Below are 27,371 nucleotides of genomic sequence, written 5' to 3' on the forward strand. Positions count from 1 at the left end.
TTATAATTCTCACTTTTATTGCACACTATTATTATACACTCTGTATAATCATACTGCATGTTGTGTTTATTTTGAATAAGGGCAGTTGAATAAGTTTTAAATTTCACCTGGGGAATATTTTCATTTGTACTTTTCTTATTTCAATATTTTATACTTAATTTATGTAGTTAATAGTGTTGCAGTAAAAATAAAATCAATTTCCCAATAACTTTGCAATGGCATAACAAAAGTGGCAGTCTATCTATTACAAAACAATTGCCACTGCTACTCTGTATAAGCAAGTGAAAGGTCAAAGCATGAGTAAAACGGAGCAATACAACATTTTTGACACATTTCATTCTGGCTTCTGCAAGCATCACTCCACGGAAACCGCCCTGGTTAAAGTATCCAGTGATATTATGATGTCTGCAGACTCTGGAAAATGCACTGTTTTTGTGTTATTAGATCTCTCATCACTATTTGAAACGGTCAACCATGAAATTTTGTTGAAAAGATTATGTCACTTGGTCAGAATGTCTGGACCGATCTTAGCTTGATTCTTCTCTTACTTAACGGGTTGGAGCATTAGTGTCTCTGCAAACCAGATCCTGTCTGACTCTGCCGAATTGTTGTGAGGGCTTCCTCAGGGCTCTGCTTTGGGCCCAATTTTGTTTTTACTGTATATCCTTCCATAAGGAAAAGTTATTCAGAGATTTGATGATGTTTCCTATCATCTGTTTGCTGATGATATCCAGATTTACTGCTCTTTTAAGTCTTCAGAGATCCAGAAGTTAAGCTCTCTGCTGAATTGTCCTGCATACAAAAACAAATACAATGGCTTGGTGAAAATTCCTTGCAACTAAACTTAGATAAAACAGAGGTGCTGGTGAGTTTCCCTGTTGATGCTATGCCAGGGATCCACCAGTATCTGGGTTTGTCTGCTAAACCAAGCCTTAGAAACCTAGGCGTTATCTTTGACAAAACAGTGTCCTTAGAGCACCACTCAAAACTACTGGCAAAGAACTGTTTTTATCAACTGAGGAAAATCTTTAAACTTGGAAAAATTGTGTCCAGAGATGATCTTGAAATGATTATTCACACCTTTGTGTCTTCCCGTTTAGACTACTGTAACAGTCTATTCTCACGTTTAAACAAAAAGGAGTTTTCTCGTCTTCAGCAGGTTCAGAACCCTGCGGCGAGGTTACTGACTCATACAAACAGAAGGGCTAATATTATGCCGATTCTAAAAGTTCTTCATTGGCTGCCACTCTCTTTTAGGTTTAAAATCCTGGTGCTGACCTTCAGGGCGTTTCACGGTCAGGCCCCCTCCTACATTAGAGACTTGTTGTGTCCTTATACCCCCTCTCGGAGGCTGAGGTCTCAGGACCTGAACCTGCTCATGGTCCCTTGTACTCGTTGCAGGACCAGGGGAGATTACTCCTTTAAAAAAGCATTTTAATTCTAGTAGATTAAAGGTTTTTTTTATGAACATGTCTTTTGTGACTATAAATGTATTTTTATTTGTATTGCAATTTTGTAAAGCACTTTGTGGCTTTTATGTCTGTGAAACGTCCTATAAAAACAAACATTACTTACCGTAAATCCTCTAATATAGGCCAGGGCCTTTATTTCACTCAAGTGCATCGCGGTCCAGGCCTTTATTGGAAAGAGGCCAGAATTAGAGACAGGCCTCTATTGCTATTTGAGCAAAACAGACTACCAGTGGAATGAATAAAAATGAGATTTTGTGTCTATTTGAACAATCCGTGTATCATTCGTTCTTTCTATTTTCAATTGCCAATCAAAAAACAAAAAATAAAAATTTGACTGGTTATTTTGTTATTTGTTTTTTATGGTTAAACCAAAAACGAAAAAAGGATTTGTTTTTCATATATCAATTCTAAGCTCAGATCAAGAATACGAAATGGAAAAACGGACAGCAACGCAGAATTTGATTTTAATATTTAATCGGTACAGTTTACATGACCCGGAAGTTTGGTGGAGCGTTAGCTAAAAAAACAATTGGCTTACTCCCACCACGTTCGATCAAACTGCACCAGATAAGGCAGTCGGACCTATCAGCCATGGACAGTTACGTTTTATTTCGAGGATCCAAGCGTGTGACTCTTGAGGAGGACATGACAACGGAGAAAATTTGCAGGATTTTCCAGGTATAACTTTTTTCTTGAAACTTTTCTGTGCACTGTACTTTTAACTAGCAACAACAAACAGCTTCTCGATCAACATAGTGTGTGGTTCTAGCGTCGCCATGGTAGCCACTTCATTACCCCAACTGCTGCGCAAAGAGCTATTTCCGGGTCACGTAAACTGTACCGATTAAATATTAAAATCAAATTCTGCGTTGCTGTCCGTTTTTCCATTTCGTATTCTTGATCTGAGCTTAGAATTGATATATGAAAAACAAATCCTTTTTTCGTTTTTGGTTTAACCATAAAAAACAAATAACAAAATAACCAGTCAATTTTTTGTTTTTTGATTGGCAATTGAAAATAGAAAGAACGAATGATACACGGATTTTGAACCTATAAAACACTAGGTTCATTTATTGAAAAAGTACAGTTACCATTTCTCGCTTGGTTTGAAGTAAAAAAGAAAAAAAAAATCCTCCAATTCTGTTTAATCCTCCTCCTCAGTTTTTCTCCTCCTCTTCATCTCTCCCTTTAATCTCCTCATCACTCGCGCTCCTTCTCATGTTCTGCTGCGTATCTGTCCTCTTCCTCGCGCAGACGGGCAGCAGTCAGGGCCTGTCGTCCAGCTGCGCAGGGCTGTGGTACTTGTATGTTACTACCACAAGTATAATGTTGAGGTATGCCCAGAAAAAACGTTTATAGCCCCGGCCTGTATGAGAGACCGGCCATTATTTACCTCCTCTGACAGCGAGACCGGCCAATGTTAGAGTCCCGGCCGCTAATGGAATACAGGCCAATATTAGAGAATTTACGGTACTTTTGTTCACTCTGCATCTTATTTCCTTACTTTCACCAAAGCAATTTCAATAATTATTTGTGACTGAATGCGTGACTTCATCATGAATTCTCTTTTCTCATTTTGTTTTACAGGAAGCTTAACTGCATTGGTTTACCAACATTCAATAACTCCCTTGGCTTTGCCCTGTAAACTCATTATTCCTAACAGAGGTAAACACTTACAGACAACCTTGGCATCTAATACAATTCTAGAGACCATGGCCACTATAGAAGCTTCATTTTATCTGAGTTTTTTTTCACTGCCTCTCTATAACTGCCTGCTTGTGGTTATATTTTTTTTATTTTTATAATAAGTTTTTTTTATTAAAACTGAATGTTTCTTATATTCTTCTTTTTTGTTCATAAGATCCACTCGAAGATGTTGTGGAGAACATTTCACATTCAGTCACTAATTCGGCTGCTGAGCTGCTGAAGCAGGGAGCAGGTAATTAGACTTCTTGGATCGTTCTCTGTAAATAGAGTTTTTGAAAAACACAAGAAAACGAGACCATAATTAAACAATTGTTTTGTTTTTTTCAAACAAGTGTTTTTTGAACCTGTTATTGTTTCTCAGAGAGCACTCACTCTGTTATTTACCATTTGTAATACTATTGGACTTTAACTGTTTTTTGTAATTGCAGCCTGTAATGTATGGTACCTCGGCTCTGTGGAAATGGAGTCCCTCACAGGGGTCCAGGCAGTGCAGAAAGCCACCAGTATAACCCTTAATACCAACCCTCCACCAGTCCCCACTGTGGTACATTTCAAGGTTTCCTCCCAGGGAATTACTCTTACAGACAACCAGAGGAAGTGAGTACAAATCACACACACATACACTCTTGATTTACAAATAAATCCACTTTTCTTATTTATGAATTTGTCTTTTTTCAGGCTTTTTTTCAGAAGGCATTATAATGTCAACACAGTCATATTTTGTGCATTGGACCCTCAAGATAGAAAGTGAGTATTATTCTCTGAATCTTAGGATAAAAGCAAATTCTAGGTCTCAACAGTTATTTTCACTGTTTCTGATGTCATATTATTACTGCTTATAGGTGGAAGAAAGAGGGCTGCCCATCAGCAAAGTAAGTAAATAATTATTATTTACTCCAGAGCTGCAGCCAAAATGGTGTCCCCACAGTTATTTTGGAAAACACTCAATCAGTTTGTGGTAGATGACCATGCTGCTATTAACTGCTGTATTCTGCTTTTGTAGAATCTTTGGATTTGTGGCAAGGAAAACAGGCACTTCAATGGACAATGTGTGCCACCTATTTGCAGAACATGACCCTGAACAGCCAGCAAGCGCTATTGTGAACTTTGTTTCTAAAGTGATGATCGGCTCACAAAGGAGTAAGTAGGATGGAGCTGATTCCCTGCTCAGACACCAAAAGACTGAGGACACAAAGGATAAAAAAAGTTAGATCTCCTTATTAACTGGACTTTAACTCTCATTGTTAACTGGATGTTGCAGAAATACTCACTGGTTACTATTAGCAGAAATATAGTGAGATTTTCTAAACAAGGAAATGCAGGAATGTGTTTTCTAAATTGATTTTAAGCTAGTTTAGAAATAACTCAGTGTTGTTTTTCCTCATATGTTTGCTATCCTCATATTTCGGGCTTTTCCAAATTGTTGTTTAATCAGGGTTCTCGATTTATTTCCACAAGTGAGGTTAAAAAGTCTTAGAATAAATTATGCTTTTTTTTTTTGTATCATAATTGAACTCGTCTAAATATTCATCCATTTTTTTATATAATTATTTAAAAAAGAAAATAAATTGCAATAAATTTTAATCAAAGGGTTTAGGATTTTCAGTTTATAGTTAATACTTTCCTGTTTGCATGAGGTACAACAATGCTTTACCCAGAGAGTGACTTTTTTTAGACTCTTAAAAATAAGACAAATGAACGTGCTATTTAAGGGAGGCAGATATGTGCTGCTGAGAATATGCTGTCGGCACTACATAGATTATTTTTTATTTATTTCAATCCAAACAGGCTTAATCATGTATAAAACAAACTGTATTTTGTAGGTGATAAGTAAGCATCTCTTTACTATTTCTGAGCATCTCAGTTTGGATTTTGATTATTTGAAAAACAGCACAATATATGAGCAAATTGTGCATAATTTGGTCTTTGGAACCACTTTTGTTTATTTTGTAAGCAGGAGTGTTCTTTTGTTTTGTCTATGCATTGTATATATATATATATATATATATGTATTTTTATTTTTTTGAGTATGGTACGATACACACGTATAGAACTGTCTTTTATATGTTAAGATCTTGTTCTTCTGAATATGTTTTTGAACACCAATGTTTTTTAATAGGGATTTAATGGAAACATTCTTTTTTGTATTAAATGTAGAGGCTGTGTATAAAACTCTCAACTAAACCCTAATATATATATATGTATACATATATTTATAAACACAAACAGGCATAAAAATTGTTAGAAGACTGCTTTTCTGTAGTAGATGATTAATGCATATGAAAATCAGCTGGATTTTAACCTTTTATTTTGTTGAGATACTATCACATATGTAGTTTAGACTTTCTCTGTTTTTCAAAGAACACTGTCAGTCTTTTACTAACTAATGTAAAATATCTATTTAGTTCAGTGTTGGAAGTTTTTACAAATACAATGTATTTGCCTTACTCCATTAGTCACCTGTCAATGACATAAACCTGCTCATTGATTCAGAAAATAACTGAATTATCCAAGCCTATATTACTTGAGATAACAGTTTTTATCTATGTTTTTGCTTTGGCTATTAATTCTATTCAGAGAGAGACCTACAGTGATAGAAAAGCTTTTGGTGGCGTTGCATTAACAGTTGCATTAACGGTTGAACATGACCCTTTTTATTTTTATTTTTTTTTATTTTTTACAATGTATTAAAAAAACTGCTATTTTTCACTGTCTGACTCATCAGACTGTTTTCCTCTTTTAGTTAATTTAGAATCACGCTAATTGTTAGTTTGCTCAACACCACAATAATACCAGAGATAATTGTTTCAGATCACTTCCATTACTTTCTTCTAATGGTGGCATCTTTAGCCATTCAAACAATATGTGAGTATTAACACCATGATAATGTCGAACCACATTCTTTGATAATGTTTAAAATGTTCACATTAACCCACAAGAAGAACTGTAGGAACTTGTGATGATTCTAGATGAAGCTGGTAGCAGATTATAATCATCATCATCCAGTTATGCATCCTGCACAGGTACTGGCATAAAAGAAAAGCAATTTGCAAATTGACTCACAGAGATTTCCTCTAGTCTGACAACAGAATTTGAGGGTTTGTTTATAATCACAAATGATACTTTTAAAGGAAAAAGGGTGAAGCTTCTAAGGAGTTATGAACCATTACACACTTTTGGGTAGGAAGGTGGCAGTGTCATGTTGTGTGCCTGCTTTGCTGAAAACATAACGTGTATAACATAAAGGCAACATCTCAGATAATCTGCAGGGAAGATGAACCTTGGGCACAAATTGGCACCTGTTATTCTGATAGAATGGACCAGGTTTGTGTCATAAGAAGTTTTTGAAACCTCTGAACTTCAAGCAAGTTGAAACATGTTCTATTTCTTGCAATTTTCTTGTTTTTAACCAATAGAAATAAGAATGGAAAAGTTTAGTCTTTTGATGCCACCAAGAACAAAAATTGTTCTTTTTTTTAAAGTAGATATGTAAAAATGTGGTTTTAAGTTTATATGATTTACAGTATATGTATATTTGTGTTTGTATGTAATATGCATCATAGTCATTTACACTTGAAATCAAATATTTACACAGTTCTACCTTTTATGCATGTATCTCATTCTTCTAATTCTTCAGTGAAAACCACTTTTCATGCTCTTTTGTGTATCCATTTTATTTTGTTTGATGTGTGATGTAAATAAACAGTGGAAAACATGTTATCTGTTTGAAAAAAGGCAGGTTCATATTTCAGCAAAACACATTTCAAACTCTATAGAGAATACTCCTGCTCAGTGTAGGTTGTTTGTCTTCAGATCTCATGTTTTTTGTAGATGAGCCAAATAGAACGATGAGTATGGATATATTAGAATGTAAAACTAACAAGATAGTCCAAAGAAAATACTCTTAAGATTACAATAGTGGTAAGTACCTTTATATCATAAAGCCTGGGAACTTTTCACCAAAGAAAGCCAAAATAACACTGGTAATAAACAGCAATAACTGAAATTATTAGATGAGTTTGAGTGCTTTGATGTCAATAAAGAAAAAACATTTCTCCATTGATTACTAATAATAGTATAAATCACTGGTTCCATATCTTAAGTTTTTTAAGGAACACTATCTCACAGGTTTTAGCTGTCTCTGTGCTGACATGCCAAATTTGAATGAATGAACATTTAACAAGCATCTGCCACATTGAAGCTGATTCCTGAGGAGATTGTGCTATGATCAAGTTTGCAAATACTAATTTTAGGCATGCAGGACAGTGGCAGCCGGGAGTTACTAGTATAGACAATATTTCATATGCAACTCAAAATAATGAAGCCCCTTTTTAATTTACTCAGATTCTAGTATCGTTTTACAGACAACCATCCTGTTTCTTATCAACAGGTTGAATGAAAAATATCTCAATATCTGCTGGGTATGAATGTTTGGCTTCATTGGGTGATTTCTAAATATATTTTTTTCAAACTGTAAGTACGCCACCCAAAAAAAAAAAAATTGAATGTGATGTGAGGCACAGATAAATCAAAACTGACCTCAGTTGGAGTGGTATGAATTTATTGAATAACTTTAAGATTTGTTATGTTGATTGTTGCTTCATCCATATGTCTGTGCTTTTGTTTTTGCTTTTTTCTTCACTGTAGCTCAGTAGGAATCTTATAGCGTTTTTTTTTTTCTTTTTTTACTGTATGAATCTATAGCTCTTAATGAAAGTTGTATTTTTTCTTTCCTTTAATCTACTCAAGTTTTTTATTTCAAATCCTTCCCACTAATCTCAACACAGCTTGTATTGGCCTTTTTTAGTCAAAAACCTTGATTCCCAACAAGAAATATTGAAATATTAAAAGATCAGATATATAATTTCAGCAGTGGTGGAGGAAGTACACAACAGTAGTACTTGAGTAAAAGTATTGATACTCCTAGTCAAATACTTACTAAACTATAAGTAAAAGCTACTCGATCAAACGTCAAGTTAAATTACAGAAGTACTCACATTTGAAAATACCTAATTATTCAAAAGTACGTGTTTAAAAGTAGTTAAGTATTCAAAAATACAAATTAAATGATGCATTTCTCTATATAATTTTCAGAGCATTTTTAAAGAAGCTTGTACATTTCAGGAAGCACCTGATGTACTAATGCATAGAGCCACCTACTACAGATTCTACAGCACCTATAAAGAACTTCAGCATAAAAATGCCACAAAGAAATGACAGCTGGTTATTATTCCTTATTTAAAAAAAAGGCCAATAAGAAAACAGGAGTGTCTTGATTCTCCTTCCACTTTCACTATGGAATAGAAGTTTTAAGTTTGAATTTGTACACTCTGTGTACACAAAATGATAAAAGTTGTCTCAGCAAGTCTATCTTACGTGTTCAGATTGCATTTCAATAAAGAAAAACAGCAACACTGGAATACAACGCCAAGCTGAGCCAAAAGGAACAAGTAACTGGCATCTTCCTCAAAATGGACTAGAAAGTACAATATTTGATTTTGAAATGTAGTGGAGTGACTGTTATAAGTACTTTTGCATTAGTTTTACAGCCCCATGGTAGCTGAAGAGAAATTAAATCTACAGCCAGCAGAGGACACTAGCAACATCAGCTAAAATTTATGAATAAGCACAGGTTAGGGGGTAGGGGAGGGGCTGATCATTATACAGTAACATGAAACATTGCCTCTTCTTTTAGTGCATCATTAATACCAAATCTCTGTCAGAAGTGCACTAAAATATGTATACTAGGTATTCACATGCCCATACAAGTTACTAAAAAATGCTTTTGGGAAGATTAAATTGCAGAGTTGAGCTTTCAAAGTGCAGAAAAACTCTTACAGGGTGGACTTCCTGCCTCCCACCTCTCACTAATGCCTCTCTGCAGGTGGTGAAAGAATTCCCGGTGAGGGCTGGGAGGATGCTGTGGCCCAGGTGTGGTGTGGTGACTGTAGAGCCCTTCCTCTGTTATTTAGAGTGAGGTGGTCTGGAAATAAAAGGTGGGGAAAGTCCAGACTGAAAAATAACACCACTGAAGCAAAGAGGAACATGTCAGGAGGGAGGGTAATCGCTCTGAGAATGCCAATGTGTGAGGGTATAAATATCCCTTCAAATTTAAACCACAAGTTCTGCCCGTTTTCATTTAACAGATTTAAGTTGACAGACTGACAGAAAAAGGTGCATAACTATGAATTAGAGGAGAAAGGGTTTGTGGAACCTCCACATTTGTTTACAATGGCTTTGTGCAGTTTAAAACTGAAACTTTTGCTCATTCTTCCTCTTTTGATGAAGCTCCATTAGATCGGATGGAGAGTATTACATTTTTAAGGTCTGAAATAGCTTCTTCATCTGATTAGGGGCAAAACTTTGCTTGGGCAATTCCAACAATTGTAGATCTGAGGAATGTTTAGGGCTTTGCCCTGTTAGAGGGTTATAATCCAATCCCAGATCTCTGCAGCCTTAAACAGGTTTTCTCTTAGGACTGAACCTCATTTATCATGAATTCCGACTTATCCTCATATCTCTGCTGCTAAAACTGTTGACACATCTGCTCCCATCTTTTTGTGCAGTTGTGTTGAGTTCCAGGACACATGCAGTGTTTCTCCCACACATATGTAGTATCTTGCATATAGGCCAAAAGGTACAATTTGGTTCTCATTTGACTAAAGTATCCTCTTGAACTCATTGTGTTCTCTATATGTCTTAAACTAGACAACTGATTTTGTCTTCACAAACTGTCAAGCATTATAATTCCGCTTAAAAATACTTTACTTGAAAACAAACATGGAAATTAATATCTCAGGGTTACAAACATGTTAAGAAGTAACAGTAAAGAAATGTTACTTTAGACTTAGACAACTTTTATTGCCATTTTGTATCTACAGTGTATATACAAATCCTAGGCACCTATTTGCATTAACTAGTGTAATATCTGCTTTAGGATACCTCTGTTAACTATGGTCAAGAGATGGCATCTTATCTCATATGAATGCAAAACAAATGTTTGCAGCTTTTAGCATGATAACTTATATTATTGGGCAGTCCTGACCCATCAAAAGACATTTTAGAGACACTAATTTAAACTAACATACAGTCAACATCCTTCAAATTAACTTCCCAGCTTTTCTGCAGTCTTTTCAACTTTTTTATTGGAACTAATGCAGAGTTTAGAGGTCTTGTTTATTAGACTGAGAGCACCCATTGTCATTCCTCGAGCACTGAGCTATGCAGGACTTTTTTGGGACACTTAATTAGAAGGGCAGGGCTCATCAGTTCCATTTGAGGCAGAACAAAGGTTGGTGGACAAAAATAGAAAGTTCACTTTGGGCCAGACACAGAAAATGAGGCCCCCGCTTTGTTATGCGAAAAGGAAAATGAAAGCAAACAAGAAAATTAGCAATTATGCAAGAGGACATTGAGATAATATCTGAAAACCATTTGAGTTTTTATTATATTTAAGTCCCAAGTTTAAATATGTGACCTATTAAACATAGGTTGATGAATTGTACAGTTCACATATACCTGGTGCTTCTCACTGTGGATGTTTGGATGGTGCAGCTCTAAATGGTGACACGGTCTTATGATTCTGTAGAAGAGACCTATAGAATTTACCCCTTCTGATGTCGCATACTGTACAATGTGGTGCACAGTGTAATTTACTAAGGTTGATCAAGTTTCTGCAGTGCAATCAGATAAGCTAAAGAAATTCCTAAACGTTAACAAGAATCCTGGACTTGAGGTTTATGGTTTTCATGCTGAAGGGCAACACTCATGGTATTTGCTGAGTGAAGTTATAGATTAATGGTACTTGTAACTACTCCAAAACATTTAAGAAGTTCAACATGGGTATCAAAAAATTCTGTTTGTTTTGTTTTTTTGTTTTTTTTATAATGATATTTTACCAGAATAAATATTTATCCTTTTCTCACCATTTCAGCCACAGATAACATCTCTGTCATAGATTAGATGAAGCACTGCAATGTCTGCAACTTTCTCCCCTCCACATATATTATTGCTTTACTTGGATGTGAAAAAAACTTGCTGGGGGTGGGATGATTACAGTGCAAAAGCACAAACAAGTCATATATTTCATCCACTGTAGGTTAGAAATGCTTGAAGGAGTAACAATGATACATTTTTGGGTTGCAAATTGTGTTCAATTATTGACTGCAGTTTCCCATTAATGCTTTCATTGTTTTATTTTTGTCAAAATAGAAATAGTTGTATAGTGAATGTGTAAATGCTTGTAATTTGGCTGAATAGAGGCAGGACTCCAGGCACAAAAAAAGAGTGGCGCCACTTTCAGCAATCTCTGGATGCTGGGAGTTCCTCTAGCTTCACACACCCCTCCACTCTGGCCTAATTACAGCTTAGGAGTGCCTTGGGGGGGCCAAGCTTGTAGAAATGGGGACCGTGGCACTTCTATAACCACAGCGCTCCAAAAATGATTAACCACCCTTGGAACAGGATGAAAGGTGGCCTCTGGCCTCTGATAATAAGAAAACTGTTGAAGTTATGGCTGCTAGTCAGAGTCGAATCAAAGAGAAAAGATTATGTTATTAATCACAATGCGCACCTATGCTTCCTTCCAATTCATCTAAGATGAGTGTCACAAAAAGGCCCTCAGACATGAATTATTATTTGAGCTAGAGTCATGGGACTGACTGTGGAGGGGCACCAAATGAACCAGACATTGCCATGTGATCCGTTTGCTAACCTTCAATTCTTTCTTACTTCAGTGCACCTTTATACATGTTCTAACCGCACTCCCTCACCAGGCAGAGACACTTGACCTCTACAGTCATCCCTACTTCTAAGAATCTACATAGATTTATTTTTTTCTGGAAAGTTATGCACACACACACACACACACACACACACACACACACACACACACACACACACACACACACACACAGGACACACAGTCCCTGACAAACATGCACACACAAGTTCTCCTAGTTTGAAAACAGAGATATTTCTTTGACCTCTGACAGACTGAGTTTTTCTTCCTTAAGCCATTTTGCTACTGATCCTGAGGCCTAACAGTGAGTTAGTTTAATAAACATTAAGGCCGTATGCAAACAAAAACTTCAACCCTTATTATACCTTAAGATTTTAACCAAAAATGTAAATTTCTTCATATCTGTCAGTAATATGAACTCTGCCTGTACCATATGCCGTAAAAAAAGACCCAAATAATAATCTTACTTTTTAACCTGACTGTTGGTAATGCATTTTGGAGGTATTTGAGGGTTTTTTTCTCCAAACATAAAATGTGTAGTAATATTCTCAATTTTTATCTTTTGTGAGAAGACTATATTCTTCCAGTTCTAACTGACTAATCTAAATGTTGTACAGCAAATTTTAACTTATCCTCTTTTTTGCTCAGCTGTGGAATGTTGCCTAATGAGTTTCCATTCAAAGCAATTATAATTAAATGTATTACTCCTAAAAACGATCCATGCCTAAATAAGGTCGTTCTTTGACAACTCTTCTATTTATTATTTGCTGTACTGTTTGGAGTCTTGCAAAAAGCACCTAGTTATAATTGTTTTATGGCCCAACTGTATTCACAGTTGCCTCTACCATGCTACTGCATCTAGGATTATTGCATTTTGTAGCAGTAATGTCGTAAAGGCTTTGAAAGAGCTAATTTCTTTTATCTATATATAAAAAAAAGGCAACTCCCTGAAAATGAGAACCGCTTTAATAGGCCATAAATAATGCTAAAACTGCTCCATGCCCAGCAGTCAGGGTTGCACTTTAAATTCAGATTACAGCTATTTTCTTGGCGTTTTGAGCCTTTTAGCAGCTTATTTTTCATTTTCTTTAGTAAACTTGTCCTCCTGTTTAATTCCCCTTCAAAACATACTGTCTTAAGTTATGTTCTTTGGTTTCTTTTCATTTTCATTCCACTTAAATTGCGTAATTGAAAAAGCATTTGCTGACAAAAAAAGTTAAGTATCTATCTTATATTTAGCAAATGGTTTCAGCACGCTAGATGACAGTATAATACAGTTTGGCTGCTGGATCAAATACAGCAAACACACAAAGCTCCAAGAATGTATATCTGATTTTCCCAAATTATCCTAAAGCAGTGGAAAATTACACGGAATTAAGATTTGACAAGCTGTTACGGTGCAGCGTTTGACAGCAGGTTATGTTAAACACATGTACAGTAATATCCTGTGTCCACAAAACCACATTCTTCACACTTTCTTTTTATTGAGTGGCTGCTCTGCAGGATGACATTCCTCCACTACATTACTCTTGCTCTCCTCTGCTATGTCGAATATGCACAGGTGGCTGAGAGAGCCCATTCAGAGGAGCTAAGAATGCAGGCAAGGGAGGAAAATCATAATTTTTTTTTTTAGCATATGAAACAAATGTTTAGCATTCCATAAACCCTGCTCTGCTGTAGGCCTCTCTGTTGACAGATGGAAGTATGCCAGAGCTTTTTGGCAACATATTTGACTTCCAATACATTTTAAGATAAAAAAAAAAAAACAACTAATGTTGCACCTCTATTTAGTGCTGCTTTTCTATTTAAGTCTTGGGGACATTTTGTGCGGGGGTATTGTTAGACGTCTGTGACCATTTATTAGTGGCCTTAAAGAATGCCACCAATGTACCCAGGCATTTTCTCACTCACTTGTGCAGTATAGACCCTTATTTTAAGGTGTGTTATTTAGCACAGACAAATGAGCTGAACAAAGCTTGTTACGTGATGTAACTTAATAGAGATGTGTGTGTAAATAGCAAAAAGACCAGGTCCTTATTTTTACAGTACAAAGAAACATGATATAAAGAAATAAAATATTCTGTCATTTCTGAGATGTTCTGTCTTGTTGGATTAAAGAAAGTTTTATCTTTTTCCGTAAACTAAAATCATTTTCTATGTTTAAATTTAGCTGTCCAAAATATACCAAAATTGTATGTTTTTGATTAGATAGTTTATACATTTATTTCATGTGCATATCCTCTTAACAACTACTCTTCTTATATTGTCTAATAAATATCAAATTTTTTGAGCACTTGATTGATTAGAAAATAAAGTACCTTTCCAGAAAAAGGCTGTTGCCATACAACAGCCCATGTTTGTCCAAACCTACACATGCCTATATACAAATAAAACATTTGCTTATCCTGATCATGTTTAGTTTTACTCTATTTGGACTCTTAGGTAGATTTTTTTCTGTGGTACAAAAAAAACTAATCAGGCTGGAAGCTCCTTCTTTATTATGTCATATTCAATATCCATTACAGCTAATTTAATTTTAGATTTTATTTCCTCAGTGCTGTTATGAGGGTACAGATATTTGTGTTCTCCTTATGTCCATTTTAAATATATAGATTATTTGTGGGATCCTTTTATATACATTTAGCCCAAGGAAGAAAAGAAATCTGTTTTTGGTGATTTTACACTTTATTTATTTTTATTTTTTATTTTTTTAGGACTTTCTGTATAGTTGAAAGACATGTTTATCTCCCCTTAAAGTGGCTAGAATGTGAAAAATGTATTTGTGGGTTGAGCTGCAGAGCTAAGTATGAGTGCTGCACCCAAGAGAAGCTTGCCAAATCCTTTTGGCCAGGGAGAGACAGCTACTGGTAGAGGCAGTGAGATGGTATTAGGCGGCATATCCCTCTGTAAAAAAAAAAAAGAAGAAGACTTGTCATCATTAAAGACCATCTCACATCTCAAGGCAAAAATATATCATGATAGGCTTCTTCACCAAGTGTAAATCCTCTAGCTCCAACATTAGGAGCATAACTCTGTCTGCTGAAAAGTTGATGCTGAGCAGAGCATTTGTGTAAATCCAGAATTTGGGAGCAGAAAGAATAGAATCATCAACGTCAGCCCTATTAAATGTTTGTGAGAACAGCCTGGGTTTGTTGTTCATGCCACAGTGATAAAAAACACCACTGGCTGAGGCTGAGTTTGGTTAAATTCAGCATAAGATGGAGCTTCCAACAGGCTACTTTGTGTGTTGCTCTTAAACTCTTGAAGGTCATCATCAAATACAGGTAATCAGAATCCCAGAGGAAACCTGTAAAAAGCTGGTCAGAAATGACAATAATGACAATTTTTTTAATTTCTTTTTTAAAAATCTTTTTATCTTTATCTTTTTTTTTATCTTCCCGCTAACTAAAAAAGTAAATCCTTATTTTCCTCCCATGCCTTTGAAAAGGGTCATTCATGCCCACCAGATTTTCTCTTTAATAGATTTCTTTTTTTAAATTGGTTCATGCAATAATATCGAACCTTCTTATTTCTCTGAGATCCTACAGTGTTATCATCAATGTATTGCTGTGAGAGGTGAAGGTCAATTGCACTTAGAGGTTCAAAGAACTTGATTTGTGACTCGGGAGATATTTCAGCTGCAGCCTCTAAATTCTGGAACAGTCCCTCTTCTGTAAGGTCTGTCAATAATCTCAAAGAACTTAAATATCTTTCAAAATGTTTATTTTCACTCCAACTTTCAACTTGTGAGAGCATGAACAGAAAGGCTTTTGCTTTATATTGTTTATTGTATTGTTTTATGATGTTATTGCATAATGATTTTATCATTATGATTATACCCTGCTGTGTTTTGATTCACCTGAGCAGCATTTTAGTTGCCCTATGTTCTTTTAAAGGGCTTGCTGAATAAAGTTTGAACTACTTAGGTGTGTACTTAAGCAACTGTTTGTGTGTGCCTTGTTTGAACAGGGAGTTCACAAGAGAGAAGATGGAGAGAGAAGGAAAAAGCTGTATATGTAAGTTTATTTATTATCTATTTACAGTAATACTGCAGGTGTGTCAAATTCAAAACGTTACGTAATTCCTGACACATGGCTCATCAGCGCCCCCTAGTATTAAATGAGAGGGAATATGGTTAATGCATAGACTCCGGTGTGGAAACATGGAGCGTTATATATTTATATTCATTTATCCATTTTCAAATAAGTTCACAAATATTATCTTTTTATTAGATCAAACATATTTATTGTCAATGAGTTACTGTTTTTTTTAATAAAGAAAACAAATTCCCTATAGTGTAATTTATTTTTTAAAGGATGCATTATAGATAACATTTTCAGTATGTCTGACAAAAACTAAAGCAAACTCCCTTATAATGTGCAGAAGCTATTCAGCAGTGCGCCACAAGTCCTCCGGGGGTGTGACTACAGTCATTGGGGTCTATATATTGAGATGTTTTGTCTGTAGGCTGGATGTGAATGAGTGAGGCTGACCACTGTGCGCCTCCTCTCTGCAGCTCACATTCTCCCTCTCTCTCTTTCTCTCTCTCATCACCATGGATTCCTTTTTTGTAGCACTTTGCATGACTTTTCTAGTGGCATCGTTAACCCGCAGGTCAGGTGCGATCGGGCCGGTCATCAGATGCGAGCCGTGCGACATCAGAGCGCGGCTTTTGTGCAAACCTTTACCCAAGGATTGCACCGAAAGAGTTCGGGAACCGGGTTGCGGCTGCTGCATGACCTGCGCCCTGAGCATCGGTCAGCCCTGCGGAGTTTACACCAGGAGATGCAGCTCAGGGCTGACCTGTCAGCATCAGCCAGGTGAAACGAAACCTCTGCAGGCTCTGTTGGAAGGTCGTGGTGTTTGCGTGAACTCAACGAACAGGCAGCCGTCAGTCAGACCTACATCCACACCGCCGGTCAATGAAATGCCAGGTGATGTTATGCTCCAATGTAAATATGCATGGATGTTAATGTCATGTTTCTGCAGGGTTGGTAACTTTCTTACTAAAGATCTGCTCAGACTCAATATTAAAAATGCTCAAATTTACCCCAGGTCAAAGGAAAATGTATCTGACAATAAGGGCCACTACATGTGTCTAATAAAACAAAATCAAACTTAATGATATGATGAGTTGCTATAATTTGGGGCACATTGCAAAGTCAATATGCTTTTGATCGGTTAAGCCTGTTTTAGATTGAAATATTTTTATCTTATTTCAATAGAATATTTGCAATTTTATGGCTACTTAAAAATATTACAGTAAAAGATCTTGTCTGTCTGTCTGTCTGTCTGTCTGTCTGTCTGTCTATCAATCTATCTATCTATCTATCTATCTATCTATCTATCTATCTGTCTGTCTGTCTGTCTGTCTGTCTGTCTGTCTGTCTGTCTGTCTGTCTGTCTGTCTGTCTGTCTATCTATCTATCCAAAAAGCTCTAGTTTTTTACATTACATGTAAAGTTCTTTAATTATGCTTTCGTGTTTTTTTTTCTTGATTCTTTTTGATAATTTCTTAATTATCTTCCTAAATAATGACTTTGCGAGGATAAAGCAGTAGTTGAGCAGCAGTTATCTACAGCTAAATTTGGAAAATGCTGGAACATTATTGATTATTGTACTGGACAGTGCCAGGTCTGCCTTGAAACAATAAAGGTGTCTTTTTATAAACTGGTGTTTCATCTCAAAACTATGATCAATGTTGTTAATGAGTGAACATGTAATTATTTTAGGACAGATGGCCATGGACAGCTCCCTTATATTGCTTGATTGAGCCATTTACAGTTCATTCCCTTGTAGTTGGAGGGGATCTAATCGGACCTTTTAACAAACCTTGACCCATAGTTGTGTTTTATATTGTACATCACAGGGTACCGATCTGGTTTGCTTTTCTTTTAAGAACTTAATGAGATTCGTCAATAAAATAGCTGTTTATATTAAGAAAAAAAAAACGTATTACTTTAGTTCTTTATGAATTAAATAATTTCCTGTCTGATGTCCAAACCTTGAAGATTGACCTTGACCCTTAAATGATGTAGAGTGAGATAATTGCAAATGATAAGCTCTAATCAGTATTTAAAAAGTAGTAATAAAAGTAGAGCAATCTTAGATGTCTGATGTTGTAAACATGTAAACCTTGCACTTTGGTATAGTAGCATGCTCCTATTGGAATTGTAATAATTGGCAGTATTTAGAACAACCATTACAGGAACAGGAAAATTGTTTTGTGTTTTTTTTGCTCGAGATACTTCTCTTATCTGCATTGAGATTTATCAAGGCAGAAGGATAAACATAAGAAAAAGCTATTTATTACTCTGAGAGTTGGCAAGAGGATCATTTTATTTAGTACAAGCTGATTTGCCTGCATGTAAGCACAAACCTATGACACAGTTAGATTGGGCATTGTAAAGGAAACAAAATTAAATTTAATTCCCAATCATTATATATTTAAGGCGATATCTACAGTTGTTCAAATTGTTGCAAGTTTCAGTTGTTTACCTACCCCAGCTGCTCTGTTAACATTTTTAGGTCAAAGCAGATTTTTAGATTACAATTTTTATTCTGTATTTATTAATTTTTTACATTTTGGACCTAGGTTATCTAAAAAACGTGTGAAAAAACACTGAAAAAAAATCCTATAACTAACTGGGTTTACCCGTTTCTTATAAAATATGTGAAAACCATTCCACTCGATATCTTGAATGTCTGAAATAAACACAATGTTCTTAAACTTTGGCAGACTCTAAGGATAAGGAGGGAAAACCATCCAGCCGACATCTCGAAACTCCCTGTAACCCTGCACCTCCCAGGCCTTCGCTTTATCCCTACTTTGACTCTGCAAAGTCAAATGCCATCAGATGGGAACAACAGAAGGCAACCCAGAACTTTAAGATGGAGGATCTCCCAGGACCAACCATCAAAGACCAACTAAACATCTCTCTAGAAACCAAACAGGAGTCTGAGTATGTAAGTACCGCAAACATTTTTCTGACTTTTGAACACACTGGAGGAATGTTTTTCTCCCCTCCTCTGTGTTTTGGTGTTTTCTCTTCCTGCTGCGGGTGATGAAATGTTTTGGATAGCAGTACCGATGGCTGGCAGCGATCTGGTGCAGCAGAGTGACATGGCAACAAGCGTGTACCACGGTTCTGCGGCTGACCTAGGTCAGGCGGTTGTTTGGCCACAAGGCGTCCGCGTGCCGGGTGCTGTGAGAGCCAGCAAATGATGGACTGGCTGATGTGAGAGCCTGATGGGAAACCCTGCTGCTATTTTCATCTTGCTTTGGCCAGAGAAGTGAGCACACTCTAGTGATGGGCTTTGACTGGCTTCTCTGATTAGTGACTGAAGTACTTGGACTTGAGAACAGGCCTTTTTGCTCAATCCGTTAGCTGTTTTAATTCAATTTATCCCCTATCCTTTGTGTTACACGTAAGAGTTCTAAGCAGCTTTGCAAACTGTTAAGCCTCTTCAAGTCAGTTGAATACAATTTTTATATGCTGCCTCTTTTATATTGCCGCCTCCATTGTTAAGGTATTAGAGCAGAGCAGGGTGCACAGCAAAGTGAGTCAGATTTAGTTTATTCACAGGCCATTAGTGATGCACAAAATGATGTGCATGTGCTTAAAGCATGAACAGTATGCACTTTTTTTTAGAAAGCTGAGACAATTTATTGGGTGTGAAAAAAGCAACTAAACTTTCTTCTCATTGTTTCAGGGTCCATGTCGGAGAGAGATTGAGCACATTCTCAGCACCTTGAAAATCATTAACATCCTGAACCCCAGAGGTTTCCGCATCCCAAACTGTGATAAGAAAGGCTTCTATAGGAAAAAACAGGTACAGATAGCAAGAATTACCCTCAATTCTGCATTTTATTCACTGATCATGTTTCCTTATTAAATGATTTGCCGGCTTAACATCTTGCAGCTTTAAAAATCTAGTCACTGAAAATTAGCTTTTTTATTTTTCCTACAATTTAATAGTGATTAAATGTTTTACTCCAGTGACTCAAACTTTAGGTTTTCTGCCTCCCAATTACAGCCTCGCTGCTGTCCTCTTGTTTTACATCAGTAGTTATTAGAGCTTCGTCACTACACCACACCAGTGAGGCAGACTGTAGCCACTGGCTCTGGAAATACAAACCACAGGGGCCAAAACCCCAGCAGAGCTGATGGCTGGGACGACGGTTGTCTTACCTCCCCTCCCAGGGAGACAGACGTCAAGGTGGCCACTGGCACCCCATGTACTTGCCCCATAATTGCTGGACTTTTGAGAAGAAGACACAGAAATAGAGTTGCAGCCGTCCCCGCCTCAATTGGTTCACCCACGATAGGGCTGTAATAAATGGGCAGTTCTGACGGATTCACATGGAGACCTTTGGGGCTCCATCTCAACTGTATCATCAAAACAGATTATCTTTTTGCACATCAACCCCTCTTCCCTCTGCCTGGCCTGCAGTCGTCTTAATACAGGTCTACCATAGCGGGTTCATATGTTACACTTAGAAACTGGAGGGCCTATCAGTTTTAGCATTTCAGCTCTGAGACATGTATAATATTAAGTAAAATTAACTTTTGGTATAGGTGGGTATTTGTTGGTCTGAGTCTCAAGACATCATAGCCTTCAGTAAAAATAAAACAGTTTATTTTCTCCAAACCAAGGGACTTTAAGATGATCTAATTAGATTTTAAAAACAATGAAGCAATTATTGTTCCTGCTGATGCTAATATATGACATCTTGATTAATACATTTGTACTAAGTAATAGGATGATAACAATGAATCTGTTCACATTAATATATGGATTCAGTCAGATATCCAGTTATATAGATTACTTTGTCACCTTTATTGAATATTGACAAACGTTGAAAATAATACAATGTTTGTCAACATTGCAAAGTGTTTCATGATTCTATTTCTATTCATATTTAAATCGTTAATCATTAAATGGATGTAGATCATGCGGTTCTATTTCTTATTACACTCCTGATATCATCACCCAAACAAATTGCAAAAGCTGGTGAATTACACCACTGTTTAGTTATAGTGTGATTAGGATTTTTGCTCCATTTCTGATATGAAATAATTATAATGCTTCCTAGTGTTGAAAGGTCATTTTTAGTGCAAGATTAACTTTACCATCCTTTTGGACAAATCACATTAATAATTTGGCTTTTGTTCCAATTAAATAAATTTAGACAACTTTGAGTAAAACTTGTTTTCCTGTTTCAGAAAACGGAATGCTTTGTTTTTAAAGTGATGGCAAGTTTTTAAGCTTTGCTAAGCCGCTTGTGTTCAAATGAGCACATCACTCAGAGCATTAAAAATGAGGAAGTTCGATCCACAGCAGTCTGTCTTTCTCACTGTGAAAACCTGGAAAAAACTGAAAAAGGTTAAACATTGTGAGACAAAACAAAATACAGATTTAATAAAAAATAAAATCATGTGCATAAACTATAGTTTTGGAAAGCTATGCACAGGACACACAGTTTAATGGTTTTAATAATGGCAGTAAAAAACATCCTACCGACATTTATTAAAACAGTAGTTGTTACTTACAAATATTGTGCCGTTTTATTTACAGACTTGCACAGTATTCCAAGATAAAACAATTGTGCGACTTTGTTTTTCATAGACTTGAGGAAAAAGCAGTAAATGGTATGTTTCAAGTGCTAATTGCAAAGAAAATCATACTTTGTTTTTCCTATTGGCTTTCCTGTTACACAAACAGCTGATATGAGTTGCTTCTATGATTGAGGTAAATGCTTCCGTATCCATAATATACCTTTTAGAACTTATCAAAGCCTTTCAAGCAGCTTTGCATAAAGAGTAGGTTGATAAGGGTAACCTGCCAATGTCTAATCACTGCTTTGATAACTGTTGCAAATCACCAAAAGAACAATTTTCACAAAAAAATACTTCATTCCTAGATTATGCAAGTTTTCATCATTTTCCTATTGTGCAGCTTTATTAAAAAATGTATTCTTGCATACTGATTAAACATAAATAGAAAATTATTCTTAACAAACTAATCATTTAAGTTATTTTTTTCTAAAATATTAAACTAAAAAAAGAAAATCTCCCTTCTGATCAGCTTCAACCAGCCAGTGGAGCCATGGCACAGTTGCTTTAGCCCTTGAAATGAATGGCTGCATGTTTGACTGGAGTGGAGGTTAACCTTTAGTAAAATTGGCAGTAAAATAACAGCCCTTGGGTAGCTCCACAGACTCTGTAAGTCATTTGTAGTACCCATAATTTGGAGCTGTGGGGTATAATCAGCAACAGATGATTCGTTCTGGCCAGGAGCTTCTGAAAATAGATTTCTGGTTCACAGTTGTTCACAAACGGGACTAAGTAAATATTTTACTATGGTTCTATTTACCTTAAAGGTCTCCATACGTGTCTGAAACAGGAGGTGGACCGTAAAATTAGCAGCTCAAAATACCACAGTGCGTTGGATGGCTAAGGTTGCATGGGCTCAGTGCAGTCTAAGCATTAATGCCTCTTAACTATGCTGTTTTACTTCATAGGTGTGAGATGCTTTGAATAATTAATATTTTTTTATTTTGTCAAGGCCTCCTGCATTTTTTTTGTCCCCCATCAATTTTTCTCTTTGTATACTTGCAGTGCCGTCCGTCCAAAGGCAGAAAGCGAGGCATCTGTTGGTGTGTGGACAAATACGGGCAGCCTCTGCCAGGGTTTGATGGGAAGGATCAAGGAGTCCAGCGCTACAATTCCGAGAGCCAATAGGAGTGAAGGAGGCTGGAAAGAGAGGGACGGAGTTTGCGAGTGATCAAAAAGAACTGTAAACAAATAGATACACTAAGGATATTGGAGGAGAGGTCAAGAGATGGCTTTGCTGATATATGGATGTTTGCTCTTTCTATCTGTTGCCTGTGGGACCCTTTTTCATTGAGGCAGAGCAAAAGGGTGCAGAGAAAGTGTACCGAGAGGAAAGTCCCGGAATTTGTGCTACGCACAGACAATAAGCTCTTATTTCTTACTACCACCTGGACAGCTTCTGGAAAAGTTATATGCTTTAGAATTAATTTCAAATGCCTTAAACCGATCAGGAAACACACATACAAAAGAAGCACACCAGAAGAAGAATGGCGATGTTTTAGCTCTTCGTTTTACGCACAATTCTGTGGCATCGCATAAGTGTACATACATTTTGTTTTGTAATCATTATTTGTATGCTTGTAATTTTGAAAAACCTTATATGTGGATAAGGTGAGCATAAAATGTCTGTATGTATGAATTTGCTGTTCAATGTAATCATGCAGTGCCTTACTATAAATGCCTATTTGTATTACTTTCATTGTTTTTAGTTGATTACAATGACCTTGTGCAGCTCAAACACCACCATGCATTGCTATGCTGGATCTTAAGCCACAGATAGAAAAACTATTTTTTATGTCAACTGTGACTATCACTTCTATTATTGACGTTGTGTGCAAAACTCAAATACTTGAGATTAAGGCCTCTGCCATGATCAATTTCTCTAAAAGCCACAGGTTTTGTTTTATGATTTTCCTAGCAAAAGTATTTTTGCATGTACAGTACAGCAACTGAAATCTATTTTTACTTAATAAAGGCATTAAAAATATAGGTGAATTCTGTCTTATTTTTCACCCTAGTCATAAAAATTAAACACACTGAAATAGTTTCAACTTTATGAAGCGTATCAATAAGCATCCCTGAGTACTATGTACAATGCTTTATTAGAAAATGCATTAACAGCATAGCAACATTTCAGAAATAACACTCCATCCAGCCCACTGCATATATTTTTATAACATTACATTAAAATGCACAAACAAATAAATACAAGAATCTTTGCAACCATTGGTCACAAAGCCAAATAACTTGCAGATGCAAGCAGAGGTAGACAAATATGCAGTGCATATTGAAATGTGCAGTGTCTTGGATAACCCTTTTATACTTCTGGTTAGCAAATGTGAATCCCTTTGCGAATCCTCATTGAATACCTGAACAGGGATTTAGAAAACATCAACACTTTGGATAAACGACCCGTGATGGTAGCGCCGTTTTTGGCTATAACAAAGCATACTTAGTTTGGCTGAGGTGCAGACTTGTTTTGAGTAATGGAGTTATTCAGTCAGCTAAAAATAAAAATGTATAACTCTTAAAAAGACAAGTTGATAATTGTTTCAAGAATATACAAGGAAAGAATAAATAATGTTTTGCATGATGTTCATAAAATAGGTGGCCATTTTGCCTCACATGATTAAAAATTCTATGTACATTAGGTCAATTTTACATATTTAACTAAAATTAAAGTTACTTAATACATTTATGTATTTCTTGTGTTAGTTCATATCTTAAAGAGTGGCTTCTTGATGGCATTGTGCATTAGCAAGAAGGTCACTGGATCCTGGGAGCTTCTTCCCGTTCCAAGATGAAACACACCAGCAGCGAACAGGCGGCCCAACCAGAGAGGACTCACACTATAACATAAAACCAAGCAGAGTCACACATATTCCTACACAAATACCTGCTTTTGTGCTGGAATGAAACCCAAAAAATAGTCACCTGTTTGGCTTTGTAGTAGCCGTGTTTGTCACAGTTTGGGAGGTAAAATGTTGTAAACTTATCACCCAGTTGCTGCTGAGAACTGGCAATCATGTCCAGTGCTGTGTGCAGTTCAATATTACAGGGACCCTGAAAGAAGAAGCAGAAATATTTGTACCCCCTATTTGTCTATCCCCTATCTAATCCAACTATACTTTTTTTTTAAAGATTATCTATCTAGGTTTACTCTTTTCTTGTGTATCAAGAAGGTCTTCTTTAATCAGACTGATGCATTGCCTCACCTGCTGTACCAGTTTGTTGCGAATAGCATTAACTCTTGCTTTTAAACTCTCACGGCCCTCTGCAGCGTCTTGGTGATCAGATGGAAGATTAAGTCCCAAAAGGTAGTGCACAGAGTCATGTTCTTGGACTTCATCAGCTACCTCTAAAGGGGTTTTGAAAAATGCATTGCAGACATCAGCTCTCATAATTTTTCTTCAAAAGCTGAAAAATAACATTCTTTTAAAACGCATCACAAAAAGAATTCCTAAGCCTACCTTGTCTCACATCTTCAGTGCACACTCCATGTCCTCTGGTCAGGGCATGCAGTGGTCTGGCCTCACCTGGCCTGGGAGTGCAGCGTAGACCCTCACCACAGTGGGCTGTGTGAACCCCACAGGAAGCTCCTTTCTCCAGAGCACAAGCCATGCAGCACCCACAGCCTGGTTCTCTCAGCACTTGCTTGCAGTCAGCAGAGAGTGCGGGACAGTTGCTCAGCATCTGTTGTGTACACGGAGCGCAGCGAATAGGCTCAGGCACCAATACCGGGGACGAACCTCCCAAAGCCAGGACAGCCAGAGCTACTGCCGCAACAAATGTCAGCTTCTCAGAAAATTCAAGCATTGCTTTTGTAGTAGAGCTTCTTAAAAGTACATCAAACAGCTTTAGGATTTATTCTTATGAGATTTCTGTGAGGCACTCGTATTTGTATGGAGATCTGGCCTCATAAGGGGTTAATCATTGACACATTGACCACATAAATAAAAAAGAATTTGAAAAAGATTACACAAACAGTGGGTGACCCTACTTGACGTGCACAGATCCATGCTCACGAGGTCAGCAGTAAATATTGACACTGGAACATAAAGAGATTGTACATAAAAACAACTATGCTCAAGCTTTTCTTTAAAATTTGACTTCAAATAAAGTTTCCAAGCTGGATTGACAAGCTCTTAATAAAACTATTAACAATAGACAACCAAATAATCGAAATTATAAACTATCATTCAAAGGTGGTAATGATCGGTCACTGGGACAACATGGCAAAGGGTACTATCTTTTGAAGTAATGCTGACTGATTGTTCAGTGACATTGTTTTGGCAAATAAAAACTACTTTCCCCTTTGGGCTTGCTGGTGAAGGTTCATCCCATCACGCAGGCAGATAATCAGGATCACTCCTCTGAGGGATTGCATAAGCCTAACATTATGGATTTTTCTACTAGAATCACAACATGTTTGTCTACAGAGAGAGGATCATAATTGGATGTTTTTCCTTCAATCATTTGCCAAAACATACAATGACAAATAACAGAGGTTTTGCGTATAAGCCGACATGCATCCTGCTGTAAACCTTTGGCAATTCAATTCATTGAGTAAGATCAGATTTAAAATAGCCCACTAATTGAAAATATTGTCATTTTATAACAAATGTTTCACTAAATATGCGTGTTTTGCTACATTTAAAAACTAAATGAAAATTACAATCCCTTGCTGAACAATTGTTTTTCCTTCTGCTTAAACATTTTAATACAAAAATGATGCTTGTTGGTATTTATATGGCTACAACCAGAAAGTCTTATGTATTCTTTAATGATTTTATATGAGTGACCAAGAAAAAGTCATGCAAAATTTTAATGTGGATGTTAAGGCCTAGACCTCCGAAATGGACTAAATATCCAACTCCTCTACTACCTGAACTTCAGCAGCTCCTGTTTCCTTTCTTTCATTACTGGACAGACTGATTAATCCTGGCGTGTCGGACCTCAGTAACCATGACGACATTGGCCAGACACATGCACACAGATACACACATAAATTCACATCTATATGCATACAGATTGTATTAGAAGTATATCATAGGGACCCTGTTTTCTAATGAGGTGACTTCCGAGGCGAACTCAATTTAATTTGGCAGGAACAAACTTATGCTCGTATTGTGTTTAGGTCTGGATCAGTTTGCTTTGTCTTTATTTAAAAAAAAGTAAATGTTATAAGGGATTTTCTTTTTCAAACTTTCAACATATAATTGCTTATTGGGTAAAGATAAAAAAAACAGATTGTTCATTCAAACAATCTGGCGAGATACTTTTCAAGAGAAGGACTTTCTAAAAATGTACAGGGGATATCTCAGAGAATGAGGGACAGGTTTAGGAAATCCAACAGTCATAGTGTTAGAGTTAAAAGATAAATATCAACAATATATGCAATTATTGATGTCTTTAAGTTTTTTTTTTTCATCTTATGTGAAATTGTTTGCTGGTATTGAATTTCAGAAAAAAATAGTGGGTATACTGGGCCCTGGAACACTGGCTGAGTAACCAAAATTTTAACTCTACACAGTGGTTAATGGGAGTTGAATGGACTGTAGACTTTTTAGATTCAGTTTGTTAAACATTTAGACAGATATGTATTGTCCTCATTCCCTCTCAGTTTTCTTCTACTATGTGTTGGTCTATTACTACATAACGTGCACCAAAAACTACACTGAATGTCAATTCTAATCATAAAGCACCAAACCAAAGTGCACCTTTAGGACAAATAGTTTACAGATTCAGATATTGACATGTCAAGGAATATAAATGAGCTTTAAGGAGTGATTTAAAATGATCCAAATACAAAATAAATAAAACTCAAAGAGTTGT

At 36.4% G+C, this 27,371-nt stretch overlaps 3 protein-coding genes across 4 annotated transcripts in view; 2 read left to right on the plus strand and 1 right to left on the minus strand.

The window, feature by feature from the left end:
- LOC119795662 (tensin-3-like) overlaps nt 1–6,899 on the plus strand; it is a 63,541-nt gene extending 56,642 nt beyond the window's left edge. For both annotated transcript variants that reach the window (XM_038303749.1, XM_038303750.1), the window contains 6 exons: nt 3,060–3,137; nt 3,334–3,411; nt 3,608–3,776; nt 3,858–3,926; nt 4,022–4,051; nt 4,183–6,899. In XM_038303749.1, the coding sequence (XP_038159677.1) occupies nt 3,060–3,137; nt 3,334–3,411; nt 3,608–3,776; nt 3,858–3,926; nt 4,022–4,051; nt 4,183–4,327 (569 nt within the window). In that variant the 3' untranslated portion in view covers nt 4,328–6,899. The remainder of the gene's footprint in view (nt 1–3,059; nt 3,138–3,333; nt 3,412–3,607; nt 3,777–3,857; nt 3,927–4,021; nt 4,052–4,182) is intronic.
- Nucleotides 6,900–16,389: 9,490 nt separating this feature from the next.
- On the plus strand, nt 16,390–23,525 carry LOC119795715 (insulin-like growth factor-binding protein 3). Its single transcript, XM_038303877.1, has 4 exons — nt 16,390–16,853; nt 18,659–18,885; nt 19,633–19,752; nt 22,542–23,525. The coding sequence occupies exons 1-4, from the start codon at nt 16,475–16,477 to the stop codon at nt 22,662–22,664; spliced, it is 849 nt and encodes a 282-aa protein (XP_038159805.1). The 5' UTR covers nt 16,390–16,474; the 3' UTR covers nt 22,665–23,525.
- A 166-nt stretch (nt 23,526–23,691) lies between these two features.
- LOC119795716 (insulin-like growth factor-binding protein 1) lies at nt 23,692–25,417 on the minus strand. Its single transcript, XM_038303878.1, has 4 exons — nt 25,007–25,417; nt 24,752–24,894; nt 24,471–24,599; nt 23,692–24,385 (listed from the first exon to the last, which is right to left on the minus strand). Exons 1-4 carry the CDS (start codon nt 25,350–25,352, stop codon nt 24,260–24,262), a joined length of 744 nt encoding a protein of 247 aa, XP_038159806.1. The 5' UTR covers nt 25,353–25,417; the 3' UTR covers nt 23,692–24,259.
- Between the last annotated feature and the right edge of the window lie 1,954 nt (nt 25,418–27,371).

Source organism: Cyprinodon tularosa, unplaced genomic scaffold (genome assembly GCF_016077235.1).
Source record: "Cyprinodon tularosa strain WSP-4 unplaced genomic scaffold, ASM1607723v1 ctg52, whole genome shotgun sequence".
Taxonomy (NCBI): domain Eukaryota; kingdom Metazoa; phylum Chordata; class Actinopteri; order Cyprinodontiformes; family Cyprinodontidae; genus Cyprinodon; species Cyprinodon tularosa.

What these genes read in the sequence shown, in the direction of transcription:
- LOC119795716 (XM_038303878.1), bottom strand. Translation starts at nt 25,352, where the DNA reads ATGCTTGAATTTTCTGAGAAGCTGACATTTGTTGCGGCAGTAGCTCTG. An exon ending in CACTGAAGATGTGAGACAAG is followed by an intron (nt 24,895 to 25,006) that starts GTAGGCTTAGGA and finishes AAACCCCTTTAG; the next exon opens with AGGTAGCTGATGAAGTCCAA. An exon ending in GCAACAAACTGGTACAGCAG is followed by an intron (nt 24,600 to 24,751) that starts GTGAGGCAATGC and finishes TTCTTCTTTCAG; the next exon opens with GGTCCCTGTAATATTGAACT.
- LOC119795715 (XM_038303877.1), top strand. Translation starts at nt 16,475, where the DNA reads ATGGATTCCTTTTTTGTAGCACTTTGCATGACTTTTCTAGTGGCATCG. An exon ending in GCCGGTCAATGAAATGCCAG is followed by an intron (nt 16,854 to 18,658) that starts GTGATGTTATGC and finishes AAACTTTGGCAG; the next exon opens with ACTCTAAGGATAAGGAGGGA. An exon ending in GCTTCTATAGGAAAAAACAG is followed by an intron (nt 19,753 to 22,541) that starts GTACAGATAGCA and finishes GTATACTTGCAG; the next exon opens with TGCCGTCCGTCCAAAGGCAG.